The sequence below is a fragment of the Terrapene carolina genome, unplaced genomic scaffold, assembly GCF_002925995.2.
Source record: "Terrapene carolina triunguis isolate 2854851 unplaced genomic scaffold, T_m_triunguis-2.0 Scaffold238, whole genome shotgun sequence".
NCBI lineage: Eukaryota > Metazoa > Chordata > Testudines > Emydidae > Terrapene > Terrapene triunguis.
The window spans coordinates 10,712,865-10,734,737 of record NW_020664589.1 but is presented as its reverse complement, the minus strand read 5'-3'; the positions used below and the strand labels follow the sequence as shown (position 1 = coordinate 10,734,737).

At 47.8% G+C, this 21,873-nt stretch overlaps 1 protein-coding gene across 1 annotated transcript in view; it reads left to right on the top strand.

Moving 5' to 3' along the window:
* Positions 1-21,873, top strand: part of VAV2 (vav guanine nucleotide exchange factor 2) — a 305,827-nt gene that overhangs the window by 201,425 nt on the left and 82,529 nt on the right. Inside the window, exon 4 of the mRNA XM_026657295.2 lies at positions 18,383-18,451. Coding sequence (XP_026513080.1) covers positions 18,383-18,451 — 69 coding nt within the window. The remainder of the gene's footprint in view (positions 1-18,382; positions 18,452-21,873) is intronic.

Here is a 21,873-nt window from a genome sequence, read left to right as displayed (position 1 = left end):
GCACTCCCTAATTGTCTGAACCCAAATACTGGATGGGAGCAGCCTTAAATGTGGAGTGGGCTGATATCGGAAACAGAAGTTTGTGTTCCTGCCAGCAAAACTTGGCTCTTGCAAATCCAAGCATCAGGTCCCCCCCTAAGGCAATTAACCAAGAAGAAATCACTTCTGCTCACCATCCCAGAGGAGAGAAGGGATGATAAGTGAAAATCTTTTATATGGATTTGAAAAAATTCTCCTGTGTAATGCAGCCCTCATGCTGTTTGCATTTGGCCTCTAGTCCCTTCGTCCCAAGGGATGGTGGATCAACTCCGGATGTGGCTCTAGCCAGATGTGAATCTGACAAGCAATTAAAGTCTCTAGCGATTAAGTTCGGAAATGTCTGCAGGCAGTGATTCTGAGGAGGAGGTACTAATGGGATCTCTTATCCTAGATGGTTTGGTTTACTAGGACCATTTTATTCACTGTTGTCATGCTCTCAGTAATTACCTATGCCCGTTATATCTTAAGTATTATTATAAAATGGGTTTAGAAGGTTGTGTAATGAATCCGTGTCCTGAAAACACACTTGGTTACTACTAGAACCCTGCTTCTTCAGCTCCACAAACTCACACCTCTGCCGCTTGAGCCAAAAGAAGGTTTTTACCTCTGGATGGCAGTAACTCCCATATCCCATCTGTCGGCCAGTTGCTAGAGGGCAACAGCTTTTTGTCATTCATACATCCAAAGCCAGTACGCTTCAGAGAGCGAATGCACGGAGTGACTTCTGTCGCGGTACCTTTTTTAGGGATTCCAACATTCCAGAGTGGAAAGGGCACAGTAATTAGAAATAGATTTAAAAGTCAGACTTTATTTAGGCTGTGTGTTTCCACAGTCAGTACAAACAAGCCCAGTGCCTGCACTGTCGGGGACATGACTGATTTTTCGCATGGGAGGTACCCTACCGGAACTGACCTTTGTAAAGCCAGCTTACCCAAAGACACTTTCTTTCCCCATTTTTTAAATAAAATACCCAACAGGATAAATGTCATGACCTTAGGATTGGGTGGCCCCCTATGTCTCTTGGGATCCAATTTGAACTTGAGTCTCCTGGGGTGAAAGACTAGTGTGTTGAAACTCCTTTAAACTAATGCCACAGATTGCTTCGATGGCGCGATGAATACATGCGCTGCATATGTGGTCCTTGCTCATCATCTTCTGCACACAGGAATACTGATGCTGACAAGAGTCGCAGACCCCATCTTTTGTATAAAGACTTCGCGTTACCTCAGTGAACTTGAGGCAAAGTTCCAGGGGACAAATGCTAGCATACTACAAAACACCCAAATGGACTCTCATCAAGACGTTAAGGAGCAGATTCTCTGCTGGTGTAAATTGGCATAGGTCATTGAACTCAATGGAGCTAGGACCGTTTATATCAGCTGAGGATATGGCCCTCGGTGCTTATGAGTTTCCAGCCCAATACACCTAACAGCCAAGGACTTGATGAAAGGGCAGAAACGTGCGCAAGGGGATACAGCACCAGAGAAGAAAAGGAAGGGACCAGCTTAAAATATGGGTGTAGCGGGGTGGTCACCCCGCTCCTGCCCAGAGGGGTTAAAAACAGCCCTGGGAGAGGGCTGTGGGAGGGGAAAAGCTGGGCTGATTGGGGAAACAGCCATGCCCCAAACAGACCCAGCTGGCCCTATAAAGGCTGGGAGCCAGGAGCTCAGGCAGTCTCTCCTCTAGCTGTGGAGGGAGACAGGCCTGGCTGCTGGAAGGTTGAGAGGTACCTGGGAGTGAGGCAGGGCTGGGGAAAAGCCAGAGGAGCAGGGGAGCTCCAGGCTGCAGGGCCTGTTCCAGGCCCAGAGAGGTACTGGGAGTAGAAGAAGGCAGCAGGTCAACCCCCCCCCCCTTGCCAGTGATGAGTGGCATACACTGCAGTCTGCCCCAGGGAACGGGGGCTAGTTGGTGACTGGCAGTAGCCTTACACTGAGGCAAGGTGGGGATAGGGGGTGGGAGTTCCCCTGGGTGGGGAGACCCTGAGACTGAGGGGTACTGCCAGAGGGGCAGCACCCCAGAGAAAGGGGGACCGGGGTCCTGGGAGGGACACGGGGGCCAGCAGCAGTGGGACACCCACCTGCAGAGGGCGCTCCGGAGGCTGGAAGAGCTAATTCCCGAGACAACCAGCAGGAGGCGCCGCAGGGGTGAGTCCCGCACCGTCACAATGGGCCATGCTTTATATTCATGCTGACAAGTTGAACCAAAACCCCAGCTCCGAACCACTGCTGTACATTAGAAAAGCTTAGATCACTGCCAGCCCCTGGCTCCCTGTTGGCCTGAGTCGAACTCCTGGATTTGACAGTCCTGAAGTCTGGAAAATTTCAGATCCAGATGCAGATTTGCCGGTAGAGATTGGCCGATATAACTGGAGAACTCTGCATTGATTTGTTTTATCCCCTCAGGAATGTGGCAATGGTACCAACACTTGTTTGGGAATCCCACCATCAGCCCATTCAGAGAGGAGAGCTCTCTTAGATTCATAGATTTTAAGGTCAGAAGGGACCATCGTGATCATCTAGTCTGACCCCCTGCACATTGCGGGCCACACAACTTCACCCACCTGCTCACTCCTGTAACAGACCCATAACCCCTGGCTGAGTTACTGACGTCCTCAAATCATGGTTTAAAGACTTCAAGTTACAGGAATTCACCATTTACACTAGTTTAACCCTGCAAGTGACCCGTGCCCCATGCTGCACAGGAAGGCGAACCCCCCCCCCGGGTCTCTGCCAATCTGACCCGGGGGAAAATGCCTTCCCGACTCCAAATATGGTGATCAGTTAGACCCTGAGCATCTGGGCAAGACCCACCGGGCAGATACCTGGGGAAGCATTCTCTGTAGTAACTCAGAGACTTCCCTATTTAGTGTCTCTCTGACTCTGCCCCTCTCTAGTTTGCTTCAGCTGGATTCATTCCCGAGTCTGATCAAGCTGCTGAAAAATCTGTTGTTGGTGAGATCCAATGGAGAAAGCATTACCCTGTCCAGACCCAGCCTCTCCCAACGTGCCAACCTTCTCCTGGCTTGAGGCCATGTGACCCCAGTCTAATGCCCTACCCATTTCCCCCAAGTCCTTTAGAAGAGTATCAAAACCTATCTCAGAATTAACTGCAATAGTGCATGACAGACAACAAAGGACATGGGCACAATCGTGTTGAGTCCCTTTGGAGCCACATTCAATGGACATTCCAACAGAAAATGACTGAAAACATAAGAACGACCATACTGGGTCGGACCCTGGGTCCATCTAGCCCCGTGGACTCTGACAGTGGCCAGTGCCAGATGTTTCAGAGGAAATGAACAGAACAGGGCAATTGTTGAGTGATGCTTCATCCCCTGTCGTCCAGTCCTAGCTTCTGGCAGTCAGAGGTTTAGGCACACCCAGAGTGTGGGGTTGCGTGCCTGACCATCTTGGCTAATTGGACTATCCTCCATGAATGTATCCAATTCTCAGTTTAGGCCTTTAGACGCTACTTTAATACAAATAATGAACAACAATAATACAGATCAGTTGTTAGGGAGAAATTATGTATGGGGGACTCTATTTCTATTGGCACATGGGTGTTTCTTATGGTGACTCCAGCTCGTAAGGTGCTTGCACAGGATTCATAGACCATCTCTGCTGCTGGGACTGTTGAAAATATTTTCATACCTTGCTTAGATTCAGGTAAAACATAATCTGGGGGGGGGGGGGCGGTTATTTACTAATGTCAGGAAATTTCAGGGAATCATGGGGAAACTGTTAATCATCCATGGACTGCATTGCAGTTCTGCACGTTCTGGCTCTTGGATGCATAGAAGTCACTTATCTTTATATTTCTGAATAAAAAGGTAGAGTCAGCAGAGAGCGAATAAGAATTGTGAATTTTGGCAGAGCTATGGCTTTCTTTTGTTTGGCAATGATGAGGTTAGTAATCAGGGGGCATTTTGTGACCTAATAGCTGAAAGCCGCCCCGGCCTATGGCTTGGTCTGTCTTTCCGATTTCTCACACTGAAGAGGGTTGGTGTGTTTGAGCTCAGAATACTGCTGTTCCCTTAACGAAAAAGTACATCATGTGGCCCTACCCAGCCCCTAATGTTAGAGTATTTCAAGTGTTGGGTAGCGGAGTTTGGTGTGTGTGTTTTACAGGTCCCTCTCTGTGCCCAATCTACAGCTTTGTGTCTGCTTCAGCCAGAGCTACAGAGCCTTGATTCTTTAGATTAAGTTATAGCAACTCGTGCTTCTGAGCTCTGGTGGTCCTTGGTTCAGTTCTCAGTGTACTGGCCAAGATGGCGGCCATCCTAGGTGCACGTGGAAGAAACGTGTATGTGCGCACACAATTACAAATTCGTAGATCTGTGTAGATGAGACCTTGCTCTGGAAGTGGCCCTAGCCAGAAGTACTTTAGTTTTTCACTCCTCTCACACTCATCCTTTTCGGAACCTCAAGGAGCTCCCCATTTTGGCCTCGCCCTGCGGTGTGGCCAGGCCTTGTTCTCCTGAAGGAGGAGTGGAAAGGACTAGTGATGCCCAATCAGGCATCTCTCCAGTGGAAGGAGGCTGTCTCTCAGGAATGACCTCTCCAAGTGATTCAGGACATGTCTTCACTGCTGGAGTTAGTCCATTGGAGCTAGCCTAGCTCAAGGGAGAGCTGCTACGCTGCGCAACAATGCTCCAGCTACCCAGAGTGATTGGATCAGCCGCTGATGAGTTGCGCTCACTTGAACTGTTGCCTGTAGCTGCATCCCTGCTGCATTCTTAGCTCAAGCATCAGCAGCTCTCAGGCTTCAAACAGACCCTTCCCATCCCCTGATCCCTGCGACACGCAGCTAGCTGGAGTTGAAAGCATCACCTAACGAGTAGAGAGCTTTGAGTGTGGATGGGAGTTGGGTTAGGGGCAACACTTGGGTTATACCTCGAGCTAATGCCGCAGTGAAAAGAAGCCCTAAATCACTTGGAGGGGTCATTCCTGAGGGCCCAGAGACTAGAGCGAGGCCAGCAACCCCCAAATTCTCACCCTGGCTCGGCTGCTGACTCCCTCACTTAACCCCTCTGCAAAATGGAAGTACCTACCTGAGGGCTGGGAGGGGGCTGTGCAGCGCCACAGGTGTTCACGGCAGGTAACCTTGACAGTTTGGAGATAGAAAGCCCTGACTCTCTGATCCCTTTCTTCCTGGGGTGCGCTCAATGCTTACTGGTAGAGATGTGTCAAAGCCCAGATGGGAGCTGAGATGTCTGACATACAGCCCAGTGTCTGAGCCTCTCCTTGCTGTTAATGTATTTATCCTCATGTCACCTCCTCGAAGGCAGGGCAGTCCTATTATCCCCATTTTACAGATGGGGAGCTGAGACCAGGGCCGGCTCCAGGGTTTTTGCCGCCCCAAGCGGCGCAAAAACAAACAACAACAAAAAGCCGCAATCGGTGGCAGCTCCACCACACCGCTTTCTTCTTCGGCGGCAGGTCCTTCCTTCCGAGAGGGACCGAGGGACTTGCCGCCGAAGAGCCCGACGTGCCGCCTCTTCCCCTTGGCCGCCCCAAACACCTGCTTGCTCAGCTGGTGCCGGCCCTGGCTGAGACACAGAGAGTGGCTGCTCACCATCACGCTGGGAGTCTGTGCACGGCAGGGAACTGAACCAGGCTCTCCCAAGGTCCAAGATTGCATCGGAACCACTGGACCATCCTTCCTCTCTGTAGTAAGCCAGCCAGAGGTGGAAACTATCTAGCATAGGGGGTTTCCACCCCCTTTCTTCTTTCTACACATAGTTCTGTCCCAGCAAGCAACCTCAGAGAAGCTAAACGGGGCAGCGGGTCAGATAAGGCCATATACAATGCAGTATGCTGTCAGTTGCAGGTGGTGGTCTTTTTAAACCTGGTTTTCTTTGGGATTGGAGGACCCGGCCAAATTTGTTTCTGGTGATGGCTGAGTTAATGCTCTGGAGAGGATGTTTTGGCTGAAAGGGGAGAGGTTCCCCGTTGGATCGTATCCATCTGTTACTGTCACAGTTGAGCTGAAGTGAGGAGAAAGCGGCACCACATTCTACTGCTAAATGCTAGTAGGTGTCAAACTTTTCCCCTTAAATGCGATAATGTGTTGAAACACGTGAAGGATATGAGCTGTTATTCTCTCTCCTCCTCTCTAAAAACACTTGCTTCAGATCTGAGTAAAAGATAAACCAGGGTATATAGATAAACAATGGGCTGTACCATATAGTTAAGGCTGCGAGTCTGTCACGGAGGTCACGGTTTCCGTGACGTCTGTGACTTCTGGAGCAGCCAGCAGCAGCATTTTGGGTGTATGGGAGGGAGCTAGTTGCAGGGCGTTGGCGGGTGTGTGTGTGTGCGGGCTCCCCAGCTCCCACTGGCATGGCCCTGCAGCTCCTAGGTGGAGGGGCTAGGGGGCTTTGCCCGCTGCCCATGCCCGCAGGCCCTGTCCCCATAGCTCCCATTGGCTGTGGTTCCCAGCCAATGGGAGCTGCGCAGCCGGTGCTTGTGGTGGGAGCAGCGTGCAGAGCCCCCTGGTCCCTCCACTAGGAGCTGTAGGGACATGCAGAGTCGGGTAGGGAGCCTGCCAGCTGAGGTCCCGGGCCACTTCCCCCAGCACCTCCCCCCACCCCGGACCGCCCCCTTAGAGCACCCGCGGCGCCCCCCCCCCCCCCAAGTTTTAGTTAGGGGTATATAGTAAAAGTCATGGACAGGTCACAGGCTGTGCATTTTTTACTGCCCGTGACCTGTCCATGACTTCTACTAAAAATACCCATGACTAGAATGTCACCTTGCATATAGTGCACTAAGGCTTTGTCTGCACAAGGGCGGCTTGTAGAGGAGGTGTAGCTACATGCCGCAGTGAAAAGCAGGCTGTGTCCACGCTGCAGTGTGTAGCTATGCGTGTCCGTGAAAGGCTCTGGCAGGGAGGAGGCAGTGAGGAGAGACTTCAGCTGCCGCAGCTTTTCCCTGTTGGCAGAGTCTTTACCCGCGGCAGGAGAAACACTCCAGTAGCAGTGTAGACAGGTGGGTACGGCTTGGGTGAGTAGAGAGCCACATAGGTTATGTACTAAGGGCCATACTCTCACCCTTCTGGAGTGTCTTTACCTGTCTAAGCCATGTCTCCCCCTCTACGCTGCTGATTATACCTATGCTGTAGGGGGAGGGCCGTGGCTACCTATCCATGTCCTCTACACGCTGCCAAAAGAAGTGTACCGAGTAGGCATATCCCAAGATGATGCTGTATCTATGATCATGTAACATTGTCTCTGCAATATCTTATTGCGTAGCTTATGATTTCCCCACTAGAGCTCTGCTGCAATCAAACTCGCAGTGATAAGTTTTGTCACACCCAGACCGCCAAGAACAGAAAATCGTAATGGTTCGATGCAGCCCTCGGAAAGTTTGCCCGGTATGAGCCGTTTCTTTTGAGATATGAGGAATGTAACTGAATGGTCCGTTTTTAGTTAAGTGCAGAGTTTTCCATCTTTGCACTGCAGGAAGCGCTCGTCGTGTTCCGCTTTATAATAACGACACTTTTGGGCATTTATGGTACTTTGGTACGTTTCATCCATCTCAAAGCACTTCACAAATGTGAGTCGATACCGTTATTCCTGTTCCTAGAATGGGCAACGAGGGACAGAGAGGTGAAGTGACTCACCCGGTGCTTTGTACCAGTCAGAAGCACAGCTAGTAATAGAATATGAAGGCTCTTGATTTGAAGGGCCTACTCCGCTTGCAGCTGCTTTATCATCAGAGGAACTTCTGAGTTCACTGCTGACTTACTCCTTTTGCAGTCCCACTGAAGCCAACGAGGAGGGTGTTTTCAATTGTGATTAAATGCATTGTGAAACCGCCTGGCTTTCTTTGAACGACTCCCTGGGTACGCCCAAAAGGATTACGTTTCTGTGTGATCCCGTGAGGCCCATTAAAGCTTTTGGAAGCCAAAGCGAATGGATGGCAAGTGAGCTACAGCAAAAGCATAATGGGATGGGGGAGAGGGGACGATCTCATGCTTCGGGAATAGCTGATCGCTGTGTAAGAAACGAAAAGGTGGTAAAAACTTCGTTGTTTTGACAGTTCCAAGTAGCTGAGATTACCGTCCTTCCTGATGAGAAATGCATTCTGAGATTTAAAATAATCCTTCATAAACATTTAAGACCAGCCTTCAAGAGTAAAAAGCAAGCACTCTGTGTTTGTCTTCCCAGCAACTAAACACCAGGGACTGGCCCGTGTCAGCAGACTCGGGCTCACAAGGGAGGAGAGATCCAGAGCCCAGGCTCCTACCTGAGCCCAAATGTCTACACCACAATTTTCCCGCCCCGCAGCCCGAGCCCCATGAGCTGTCATGGGCCAGCCGTGGGTGTTTAATTGCAGTGTAGACGTACCCTTAGTGTTCCAGGGAACCTGGTGTAAAACCAATTTTTTTAAAGTGGGGGGTGAGTATATTTTCAATCCATTGGAAGTACTTAACACCAACCAATCAAGCCGCCACCTGGTTTCTTGGATGGATCATTGGCTACCCACAAAACATCCAGACCCTTAAATCCCAGGAGGGCTGTGCAGATGCAGGAGAAACCTAAGGCGATGACTGAAAAGTGACCTTCCATAAGTGTGCCATATGGATGGCAAATGCTTGTCGAGGACTGACTGGTCGGAGTAGAAACTCTTTGTCACAGAAAGCTGTGTCTGCATGTTGTGACAGTTGTGATTATTTTTTATAGATGAGAATTATTATAAGCCATGCCCTGGAGTTCCAAACCGTCTCAGCCAATCAGGATGCAGCATCAGAAGCTGCCTGTTTAATTATTGAAAGGAAGCTGTCAAGTCCTCCGTACTGACGTGCCTTGAAAAGTTCTACTTTATGGGAAGCCCGTCTCCTTATTCCCATTTAGTGTGTAGAATAACCTCCATCTGCACTCACACCCTGCTACTGCTTCCCCCAGTCACACAGATGTGACAATGGCTCCAGGCCAACAAGGGAGTGTGGAAAACGATCCATTGACAGCAAAGGGCCAGATCTTTCTCTGCTGTAAATCAGCATCCCTTCTTTGAAGCGAGCGGAGCTACGTCCATTCAGGCTGGCTGATGATCGGGCACCATAAAAGCTTATACTGAAAGTGCCATTTCTAAAGTGAGGTTCAACTGGTGAGGTTATAATCTTGATGGCATTGCGCCTTGCCTTCTAGTTTCATTGTGCTTCCTGTGTACGCTTCTTCAAAACGTTTCAAATCCAGCCCAACTTGAGGGGGAGTTCGTCCTTAAAATCGCTAAACTATCCTGTTCTCTCTTGATTTCTCAAATAGTCTTATTTATACAGTAGTCGCAATGTCAATGATTACTAAGAAGGAAAGGGGTTACACCAGTTGAGGATCTGTCCCTGGAACAAAGCTATAAAATCGAGATGGAGACTTTGAATATCCCAAAGATTTGAGCAAGTAGGGACGGTGACTGGATCTAGGGTTTTGGTTCAGGTCCATCCCTGTGGCAAAAGAGACTATATCATACAACCTTGTGAACGGAGTCGAGACCTGCAGTAAGGGTTCTGATGGACTTTTAGATGAACCCAAAACCCCAGCTTGGATTTAACTATAGATTTCACAGGTGTGTTAAGTGACTCCCTCCTCCATCTATACAGAAGAGAAAAAGAGAGCGTGATATTTTGTGACCACCAAGAAACAGATCCTGGCTGAAGCCTCCTCTGCTGGTTGCATAGCTACAGGCATTAAGGCCAAAATTTTCAAACTGGGGCACCTAAATCCACCTTTAGGTGTCTAAGTAAAAGTGGACTAACTCTTAGCAGGGCTTAGCACCGTTGCTTCTTATTGACTTCTCCAGCCACGGTCTGCAATTCTGGAAAATAGGTGCCTAAATATGGATTTAAGTGCCTAACCTTAGGTACCCATTTGAAAATGTGGGCCTATGCCATTAAGTGTGGCAGAGCTGTCCAGGAAATATAGCTTCCCAGTGTGACCAGCCGTATCAGTACAGGATGATGATCTATGTTATATTCTGCCTGAACTGCAAGGGCATCGGTGTTCATTTCCTATTGGTGAAAGGAAAAAAACCTCCCATGTGCTCTTATTGGTGCTTATGGAAAATCTAACCACTCCCACTCTAGAGCAGTGTCATTCTGTCCTGTCTTCCTTGCACGCCCCTCCGCCCAGGCCTTGACTCTGCGTTGAAACCAATAGCAAAGCTCCCTGGGGTTTCACTGGGAGTAAGATCCAGCCCCTAACTTTACAGAATAACCACAGGTGACAAAGTGATTGATTGGGGTTTTTTCATATTTGGCGACTCCTCAGATATTAATTTATTGTACCCATGTGTGTCATATTTGGTCACAGGATTATTTTTGCATTTGCTTCTGAGTTGTTTAAGCTCCAGGAAAACACTGTATCACATGCACACAAGCTCTCTGACCCGGAAAATACCCTAAGTGTTTCATAAGATCAAGGACGTACTTTGCATTGCATGCCAAGAGGGCTCATTTTCCGCTAGAATGGTTGTCTTAAAAAAAAAAAAGAACTTCGTTCCAAATTCCATAACAAATAGCACAGCATCTCTCCCCCTTTTGGAAGACTATAAATCAAATGCATCAGATCAGTCCTACTTGTGATTTGCTCTTTGTTCTCTGGAAATAACACACTGCTGAACCCTGTGTTTTCTGTCTGTTAAGAAACTTACTCTGGGAGGTTTATTATCTTAGTTCTGCAGGGGATTGTTCCAGAAACATTTGAAGTTGTTTGGAGTTTTGCCATTGACTTCAATGCAATTAGGATCAGGGCTTAGTTGCTCCCAAGGCTTACGGGATGTTTGGGGGAGATCCTGGCCAGCGGGTGCTGTTTAGGGGAGATTGAGTAGGAGACCCAGCGATCATGCTTTTTAAAACTAAAATAAGAGAGATTGTTACCCCCAGAAAAGGCAATGCACATCTGTGCAGGAGGCAGAGCTTTCTCGGAGGCTAGTCTGAGACGGGGCAACAAACTCCCCCAGGGACTAAGAACTATCACAAACTTCACCACCTTCTGCTCCAAGTACCAGGCGCACGTCTCTGACTGGCCTTCTTCAATATAAACACAGAGCAACATGGCCGTTTAATAAAAATCACCCAAACCCTGCCAAAACAAAACACTCAGAAACCACCTATAACAGATGTTACTAGTCACATTGCTTAATGCACAACTGGAAGGCACTCAAATACTATGGTGAGGAGCAGGGCCGGCTTTAGGAACTGCAGGGCCCGATTCGAATACCTGGTGGCGGTCTGGGTCTTCGGCGGCAGGTCCTTCACTCGCTCCGGGTCTTCTGCGGCACTGAAGGACCCGCCGCCGAAGACCCGGACTACCGCCGGGTAAATAAAAAAAAAAAAAATTAAAAAGGTGCCTAAGTTAGGCGCTCTTCTTTAGGGCGCGGGGTCCTCTTAGGCGCGGGACCCGATTCGGGGGAATCGGCCTAAAGCTGGCCATGGTGAGGAGCGTGGTTTAAAACGCCTCATCTATTGCTGGCTTGCTTTTTCTCGCTCATTTCATTTCAGATGTGGTTTTGGGAGTTGACGTCTCACAAAGCACTGGATTAAGGGATTAAAGTGGGGTTTGTCAAAGGTGCCTGAGAGAGTGAGGTGCAGAAGTCCCATTTCAAGCCGGTGGGGAGGGGGAGGGGAGGAGGCTTCTGAAAATCTCACCCTAAGAACCTGACTCTCCTCTCACGTACGTGAGTTTAAATTGGGGTCAATTTCACTGAAGTCTGTGGAGTTACACAGGTGTAAAACTAATGAGAAAGGAGAATGAGGCTCTAATGCCCTGTGCTAACTGAAAGCTTCATTCCAAGCTGCCTTCATAACAGATACCAGCAAGAGAAATTTAATTTTAGGCCTAGCAATTGTTGAGGTTGTGGCTGCTCAAATCATACTGGAACCCGAGTATGTTTTGGAAGGAGTGTTGCAAAGCAAGACAGTAATCAGAATGATGTGACTGTTCAGTATATCTCCTGAGCCACCAAGGCAAGAAAGAAACAAGATGTCAGTCTTTTTTGGAAAGCTGACTTTCCCAGCACTGAACAGCATTCCTTTCTAGTGCTGATGGCTTGTAGTGCGAGCTCATCCAGGGCTCAATATCGCAAGTCGCCAACCCTGCAGCAGCCTCGTTTTCTTTCTCTGAACCCGTATTTTGACTGCCGCTAACTGAATGCATTCGCTCTCTTCAGATAAGGAGGAACCTTATTTGGCTTTGCCCATTTTCCTATCAGGATTGGGCCTGGAATTTTCAAAAAGAGTGAGGTGTTCGCCTCCCTTTGAATTTCGGTGGGATTAGGGTTCTAACTCTCCCAGCTCCCTTTGAAGATCTTTCCAGGGTGTGTGTACATCTGATGTTGATTCTGAAGTTGTGATACTTGGAGATTTGAAGGGTTTGTGCCCCAGGGGAATTGTCCCCTTTTAGTGCCCTTTAAAGAAAGGGGAGGGGGGGAAAGGTGAGCTAAATAATAAAATACAAACAGGCCCATATCAATACACCAGCTCTGAACGTCTCTGAACTTTGGGGAGGTTCACATCTGGATCTGAATTTTATGATTCGGTCCCATGTCTGTATAAAAGCAACATTGATCCCAATATTTTAGATAACACAGTATAACTCCATATGAACGAATGCCAAAAATAAGAGGCTGCCTCAGTAAATACGAATGTTAACCAAAAACTAACCCGCAAACGGGGTATGTTTAGCCAAGAATGGTTAGGTTAAAAGTTCACCTAGCGTGTGTTTTTTTTGTGTAGGGTAGCTTTGACCCGTGTATCATCATGGGACAAAAACGAGAGAGGGACGCTCTTTTCACAAAGACATAAAATCTGTCACGCCGGCAACTGAAGTGGAAAACTTCATTTCCTAGACACAGGACATGAGCTCTTCTGGAAGGGAACCTGATAAAAGGTCCCTGGAAGGTGATCTAATGGAAAGCAGGGAATACAAGAAAGTGCTGTAAGAACTGAATGAACAGCACTGATGCATGCACTTCACCTGCCTTCCCCTTTCAGAGCCTGGGGCACAGGTTGTCCTTCGTGTAGTGTCGCTAAGGGTCAGCCTCCTTTTTAGCATGTTCATTAATGTGTGTTCGTTGTCTACATTAAGTGCTTTAAAAAAAATCTTGGTTAGAATTTGACCATTTTATTTGTACTTTGTCTATCCAAGGTGCATTAGTGGCCTGCATTGCTGCAGTGTCTGATAACATGGCATGGGACAGACGCAGAACAGAGGCACAGAGAGATGAAAGAACTTGCCCAAGGTTACACAGGACGTCTGTGACGAGGCAAGGAATTGAACCTGGGTTCTCCCAAGTCCTAGGGCTAGGCTGTTGTCCTACCCACTGGACCAGCCTTCCTCTCTGAGTTCCTCATGGTTTGAATTTTGACAAAATCTGCCCCACTGATTTTATGATGTAGCTGCCTTTGTATCAGGCTCAATCCTGCTCCCACGGAAGTAGAAGTAGGTATGCTAAAGGGAACTAGACTGTATTGGCTTGGTAAGCAGGGACTGAGATGACCTAATAGGTTGTTTTCACTCTCATTCTAAATCCAGGCCTGATAGCACAGCGCTGGGCTAATAGATAAACTAAAAAGAAAACCAAAAACAAACCAACACCCTGGATAGATAAACCGTGTGTGCTAGGAAATCATGTCACCACACACTGAATGTGCTGGAGGAAAATTCTGTGGAAAGTGTTAGCAAACAAAACTATTCTTGTAATAATGGTTTCTTCTTATTGTCTCATGTGATGCAGAAATGTACTTTCTTCTCTGCAAAGTGAAGGGAAAATTGGATATAAAATAGGGAGAAGTTTTAGATAATCAGCTTATTAATAATAATAATAATCAGTATCAAAGTACTGCCTAAAGACCCCAGTTGAGATCAGGGTCCCTTTGTGCTAGGCACTGTACAAACAGAGTGAGGGACGTTCCTTGCCCCAGTGAGCTTACAGTGCCGATAGACAAGGCAGACAAAGGCTGGGAGGAAGGAAGGACTGTTTGTCCTATTTTATAGATGGGGAAATGCGGCACAAAGAGAGTAAAGCCCTGTTCCTGCAATTGATCAGCACAGGGGAATTGCTTCCCCCCTGAAACCGTGGAGGGAGGCTCTATGGGGCTGCTGCAGTCTACCTGCTGCAGGCAGGGGCGGCTCTATGTATTTTGACGCCCCAAGCACGGCAGTCAGGCGGCTTTCGGCGGCACGCCTGCGGGAGGTCCGCCGGTCCTGCGCCTTCGGCGTACCCGCCGCTGAATTGCCGCCGAAACTGCGGGACCGGCGGACCTCCCGCAGGCATGGAAATTTATTTATTTCCAATCAAGCCGCATAGTGCGCGCAGGGGGTTGTTCGTACAGCACCAACAGTGTGCTAGGAGCTTTCTAGAACATGCATGGGAACAAGGTCCCTGCCCAGAAGACCTTGCAATCGAAGTAACAATACTTACCACTGATGTAGCACATTCCATCTATGGGTCTCAAAGCCCTCGATAAAGAAAGATAAATATCGAGGAGCCAGATTATTTTCCAATCTGCCTTGTAGATGCACAACAGGTAAAGCCCAAGTTTACCTACTGGGGAATTAACAAAAATGTAAAATAATGATCGGCTTAAACCTTCTCTCCAGGATTGGCTATTCCGTGGGGTCCTCCCTCAGGATTGCTCAGCCCACACCGTAGGTCATCTCCCTCTCTCTCTCCCCCCCCCCCCCACTATAGACAGTCTCACCTCCCTTATGTCCCAGTGGTATAACACACAACCTTCCACACTGAGTCAATAGTAACCACTTAACCTTTACTGGTAGGATCCACACTTGCTGGATGGGTAACCTGTTTTGAGTAAACACTGCCAGCCTATTACAATAGCATTATTCACATTTTTCAGATGAGGAAACCAAGTCGCAGAAATATTAAATGTCTTGCCCAGGGTGCTAGTGACAGAGCTGGGAATGGAGTCCAGGTGTCCTGATTCCCAGTCTAGTGCTACTGTGTCCTGTGTTGGCTCCTGTTGCCAAGCAGCCTTTATTCAGATGAAAGGAGGAGGACAGGACGCAACGAGGCATTGTGGGATTGGCTGATCGATTTCCTTGATTTGTTTCTTTTTTATTAAGTTTGAAGATTTCAATCATCACGGATTTAAAGTTATGGTAAATGTTTAATGGCATCAAACAAAGCTGCCGGTCTCTAGTGCCTTACCCAAGGACCTCAACGTATTTAAAGAAACGTTAAGCCTCACAGCATCCCAGCAAGGGAGTTAATTATGCTCCTGTATAAGTTTTTCCTCAGCTAGGGCCAAATTCACCTTTGTGCAGAAGGCCAGCACTAGAATTATTCACTGCTTAAGTCCCACTGAGAGCACAAATTGGACTTAGCTGCTACATAGGCCTCGTACTTGACCGCTGCACAGGGTGCATTTCTACCCTATGTGTATTAATTTTGTGCTCAACCTATGGCAGGGAGGAGCTCTTTTCCCACCCTTGAAATCACTCTAGTCCTGCTACCCAGTCACTCACTTCCTTAACCTCCTCTGTTTTCGTTGTCTCAAGCAGAATCTGGTGCCAGTTTCCATGATATCCTTAGCCGAGCGCATTAGTAGCTGGCGACTTGCACAAAATTGATTTGTCGGAGGTTCATGTGTCTTTTATATTAGTCACTGACCCCTGGGTTGCAGCAGGAGACAAGAAACGCACCCACTCAAATATGTGTTGATAAAATGAAAACCACAGACACTTGGGATCATGAGCCGCAAGTGTTCAAAAAAACATGAATCAGCTCCTGAAAATCATGAGATTTGTTAAGACAATCTACTCCAGGTTCTTTTTCTTTGTCTTCTGATTCCTGAGCCTTTAGGATGCACTTGCTTCATGTTCTCAGGCTTTTCTCTGCAACCATGAGGGCTAGAAACGACCATCACACAACTTGTGATAAAATCATGACGGTTGGCAACACTGGACTGTGCTCCCTAACATGGCTTCCTTGTGACTAGACCCGGTAGAAGTGGCTGTCTCAAGCTATGTTCTTAAGTTCCTTGTTTGCCTCATGAATGCAAACTCACAGAACAGGATCCCATTTACCCAGTTTGAGCCAATGTGTACAGCTCAGTGGGCAGTGGTGCGCCTTTCCCTTTCTAGTTCAGTGCCTTGATGCTGTGTTACTTTGAACCAAACTAACTGCAGGTTTGAGCCCTGTTAAGAAACACTTACTCGGTCGGATGCGATAGCCAAGGGAGGAGAGAAGTAAGGCAGGTTAGTCTTAGGGAACTGATCCAAGAATAGCAAAATCTGGGGCTTGCTGGGCCATGTATTAAACCTTTCATGCGAATCAATCTATTTTGAAACCGGAGAAAGAGGAAATTAAACTTGGGTGTGGTTAAAAGTTCGCCTGTATCCAATTTTGCTCACCCACAACATGAACCTCAGATGCAGTCTCACAGTTAGCTGGACGGTTCTATGGGGAATCCATGACCACTTGTACTCTCAGTTCATGGTTCCTTTCCTTGTGTTTTTTTCCCCCCCCCCCCCCCCCCAATTCCTGCACTCCCTCTGCTATCATTTCTGTTAACAGCAGTGCCACGAATAGATGACAAGGGGGAAACTGATCAGCTTTGATATCCCTCTGCCTTTATTTAGTTCCAGCCAGCCAGCTTGCAGCTCTGAGCAAAGGTCATTGTGTTCGCAATCCGGGGAATCACAGCTTGGCCATCTGGAGTGAAGTGCAAGGTTGACTATGGAAGATGGGCTAGGCCCTCTGTAGGGACTGCTTAGTAACTAGAGGCATCCATCCCTACCAGCACATTAGCCCACTGAGGCTTGTGCCAGCAATAATATATTGGGTTTAATTAAAGCAGTATTTTTTCATCTCCTCCATATATTATTTGATTATTGCTTCAGAATAGCCAAGGAATTTATTTCTTTGCTCTTTTAATCTGCCCCTTCCTTTTTTCTTTTGGTGTTCCCTCCCCCCGGGCTTTTAACTGCTTAAAGCGATCGGACTGTTATTAGTTTAAGTAAATAAGAGCATTTTTCACAAGCATTGCGCTTGAAGACATGTTTGTTCATTGCAGATGGAAGCCCTTATGGCTGGACCAATTCCGTGCGGTAACTCTAGCACGATGGGGCACCCAGATACTGGACTTGATTCCAATGGCGTTGGAACAGGGGGCATGCTGAGAGCCATTGAACAAAACTGTAAACCCTGTATATGATGGCAACCGTTTCAAGCTGGGGGTGCGGCAGCACCCCCAGTTCCACCACCCCTGCTTGATTCTTCAGTTCCCTGCACCTTGTGCTAAAGTCAGTTCCAGCTGTGCAAAGCAAGGCCACAGTGGGTGTAAAATTGTGTTTGCAGAAACAAAGGTGCATTTGTGCAGCACCTAGCACAGGGATGTTTTGGTTCAAGACTGAGGCTCCTGGGTGCTACCGCAACACAAAATAACAAATAATTCTAATAAAAATGCTCTCACCGGGAATGGAGAGTTGTGATTTGTTAGCCTTTAATGCCCAGTTGCCGTCAGGTATAAATGCCGGCATGAGATGGAAGGCCATGGAGGATCAAGCCCAGTGTCTGGGGCGGGGCTTCCCTTGAAAGTACAGGTAGCACCCTGCCAACCCCCCCTCCCCCCCAAAAAAACAACAACCACCTAGTTTTGTTGGAGCCTAGGCATCAACTTGACCAGCTCAGCACACGTTAATCCGAGCTGCCTTGTCTGTTTTAGAGAGCATTAGTTAGCGTGAGCTAGCTACCGTGTTCTAGCCACATACCTTTAAATCGTAGTCTAAGGCGGCCAAGACCCAGAGGGCCCACGAAGCCTTTCCCTGTGATCACAGATGCACTTACCACCATAGGCACCAGGGGCTCGTATTCAAGAGGAAATTTGGCCAGGGTAGAGCAAAACCCCAGAGTCGTGTAAATGAACACAAGGTCAAACATGACTCTGCACCCTCGCAGGCAGGGACAAGTCCTGTCTGCCATTGTGTCCTGGATGAACCCTATTGGAGCCCTAGGGCTAACCATGGCCAGCGGCCACAATGTGAACTACGTCTTGTCCGTGTCTCCATTGACTGCAGAGTCCTGATTAACGCTGCGATAGTTAACGGGTCTCCCTGACGTTGTGCTCTAGCATGACCTAATTTCCTACTGCAGCCACAACCCTGAGCCCGAGCTGAAAACCGAGAAGAGGTCTTCTCAGAAGCTGATGCCCATGGGGCTGGATAGGTGTAATACAAATAAGTGTAATACCGATGGATATTTTTGTTCCAAAGCAGCCCCTCGTTTACCTAATGTGCTGATCTGATTTCTCATGGGCTACAGCAGATGATGATTGTATGTGCAGAGGTCAGCATTACCAATAACACATTTTCTCTCCTCTCTTCCAGACCCTTCCCTTCAGAGGAGACCACAGAGAACGATGATGATGTCTATCGGAGCTTGGAGGAACTGGCTGAGTAAGTGGCCGTGCAAAAAACAAACAAACAAAAAGTCGCAATTCAGTTTCAGCAAGGAATGATCAAAGAGGGAGGCCCGGCACTCAGATCCCAGCTGTCCTATTTTATGTTCTTGCCAAGAAATTTTTGTGCTGCTGCAATAGTCTGGCTTTTTTCCCCCATGTAGAGCACTGGGAGACATCAATTCTAACAGAGCTCAATGTGGGGTGATTGGAGGCTAAGACTATGAAGATTCCTCCATAAGTCTAAATCCCATTTTAAATACACGGGGGCCGTATGTGATTCCCCTGATTGTCTGAGTCAGGAATAGCTCAGAGAAGGGAGTACCTCCTCTTTAACTGTCTCCTCTCAGCAGCAGGTAGTTAGGGGATTACAGATCAGTAGATAATCCACCCAAGAAGGTCTTGTGCAGAGCATAATTCTGGAAACTCCACATCACGTGCCCTATTGCTCTGTTTAATCCTAACGGTGCACTCAGCACTCTACAGTTCGCAAAAATACACTGTCCCTGACCTGAAAAGCATACAGTCCAGAAAGTCAGATACTTGGGAAATGGCCATACTGGAAAAACAAGAGATGGAGAAAACGTAATGGGGTCCAGTGGGGAATGGGAGAGAGGGGTCAGTGAGTCTTTCTACTAGAGCCCCTGAACAAGATCCTGACTGTGTGTATTCTGAGGAAACTGTCTAACTAGACAAGGCAGGGAGAAAGGAGGTATTAATATCCCAATTTACAGATGGGGAACTGAGGCACAGAGAGGGGGATGCTGGAGGCCAGACAGGAACGCTGTGGAAAAGGCCGGATTTGAGCGCTGGTCTCCCGAGTCCCAGGCTAGTGCCCACAGTGACTGGTTTGTGGGATTCCTGGCTTTGGTGCACCCTGATTGGTGATTTTCACGCTTGGTGATGGGAGATAAGGGACACTCGGCTTTATGTTATCACCAGAGTAAAGCTGGAATCTGGTTGCTGCTCTTGTAGTTCCGCAATAGCGTGTTCATCTAAATTGGGATTTTCACAGGAGCCGATGAGTACTGGTATATGATAGTTGGGTGTCTAACTCCCTTAGGCTACAATCAAAATGTCAGCCAGTCTTTTTAGGGCTTCAAACACATGACTAATTGGATTTATTTCTGATCATACGGTGTGTTGTGGGAATGCCTTTGGCGTATCCGTTTCTATCTTTATCTCTGGCGTCTGTCTCTGCTATTGTGACAATATTGAAGATTTTTAACAACCTTGAACCAAATCATAGAGAGTGAAATCCGGGCCCCATTGAAGTTGATGGCAAAATTCCCATTGACTTCAGTGGGGCCAGGATTTCAATAATGTGCAATCCGTTTCATATGGGGAGAACATTTGCAAGGGTGGATATATGGCTTTATACAGTTAAATATTATTGTTCAACAACGTAAATAATAAAGCTTAATCCAATGAGTTCCTTATGGCTTCAGTTATTACAAAAGTAAATCATAAATTGATACATGGAACGGAGTATATCTGAGTCCCTACCTCGTGGTTTGGGCCTAGCAGTGATAATTGAATATGATTTAACATATATTGGGCTCCTTTCAAAAATAAGAGTTTCCCCCTCCTAATGGTCTTAAAATAATTTTAATATTGGGTTTTAAAATTCCTGATTCTGACCCATATGCATGTTTTAAATTGGGGGATACGTTTGTGTGTGAATTCCTGGTGTTTGCGAAACTGATTAGGGCTATTGGAGCTGGCTCTGATCTAAGCAGTGTGAGCAGGCAATATTTTCCTTAAAATAAACGTTTTCAGTCTGTGCTCCATGCAAGGAACAGCTTATACTTTAAAAAGAAGGATTCACACCTGTAATTACTTTGCTGCTGGTCTCTGCTGCTTCTAAGATGTGACTGTTCCTTTCTATCTGTATATGTTCTTCTATAACCCCCATTCCCATATTACCTGAGTAATGGATGGATTATTAATGGTTTTTATCCTCGCAACGCCCCTATGAGATTGGAAAAGTTTGCCCTGGATTTCTCTGTGCCTCAGTTCCCAATTGGTAAAATGGGACTAATATACTTCCTAAGTTCCTAATGGGACTTAATAGCCTAACTCATTAGGAAACCCACTCCCATTGTCTTTCAATGAAAATAAGGCTCCTCTCCTTGCTGTCCCAGCTTCGCTGCATTTTTTAACCCCACGTTTCTCTCCTCCTCATGAGATCCAGGCTACAAAGTTTGTGGGTGTTCAGATCCATTAGAGAAGGACCCATGTGCCCCCCCCAAAAGGGGGGGTTAAGATCCCAAAGTCTGATGGTGTTTTCCACTCCCCCCGTTAGGAGTTTACGTTCTTCAGCTTTGTGTCTATCAGATAGGAGCGCCCAGAGACATATCCAATGTTGTAAAATATATCGCAACACCCAAGGAATTCATTCGAATTAGAGCTCAGTAAATTCCAGTGATAGAAAACTAGGAGATTACCCAGGTAGGGCACATTCGCACTGCAGTGGAAGGTGTCCTGTCCTGTGCCATAGATGGATGGGCACTAGTTGATTGAGCTGGCATGCTAAAAATAGCAGTGTACAGAGGTGAAAGTAAGCCGGTCCTGTCCGGCGTACCGGCAAGAGCCAGTACACCGTGCCGGACTGGACCGGCTTCTCCAGTGGTGATTTATAGTGCCCAAGGCCCTTTAAATCACCGCCGGAGCCCTGCCGCCGCTACCCCAGCAGTGGCAGGGCTCCGGCGGTGCTTTAAAGGGCTGGGGGCTCCCCGCAGTGGCAGGAGCACCAGGCCCTTTAAATCTTGAAAGGCCCCGCCTCTTCCAGTTGAGGCCCCACCTCTTCCGGTTGAGTCCACGTCCCTGCTCTGGACTCCGTCGTACCGGTAAGTCCTTTGTTACTTTCACCCCTGGCAGTGTATCACGGCAGCACAGGCAGTGGCTCAGGCTGGCCGCCCGAGTACAATCCCATCGATCAAAGCCGGCGCATGTATGTCTACCCGAGCTGGCAATCCCACCTCCAGCTGCTGTGTAGGCGTACCCTTAGGAATGTCCTCAATATTAATGTTCTAGCTCCATGAGGGGTGGCCTGAGCAGCATGATTCATTAGTAGTGGTCTCTCGTTCTGTCTTCCACAAGGAGACACTAATTTGAGATGCACAATACCAAATACTGTGCAATAATGCTGCATCCTGGCAAGCCCAGGATAGCATGAGAAAAGAAGAGGTCGTTCCTGAGCCGGGAATGATTCAATGTCCCAAACGTCTTTAGCATCCAGCGGCCATGGGGGAGGTACCAGCCCATCCTTAAACATTTCTCAGGTGCTAGGAAATGATTTTCACAGCAAGCTGTAAAAGGATCCAATTCTAGGAAGTACAACCACTATTGAACAGTGAAACCGCATGTAATAATCTTCCCTACTTTGTAAACCTTTCATTGCTTTTCGCTGCTCTGTAT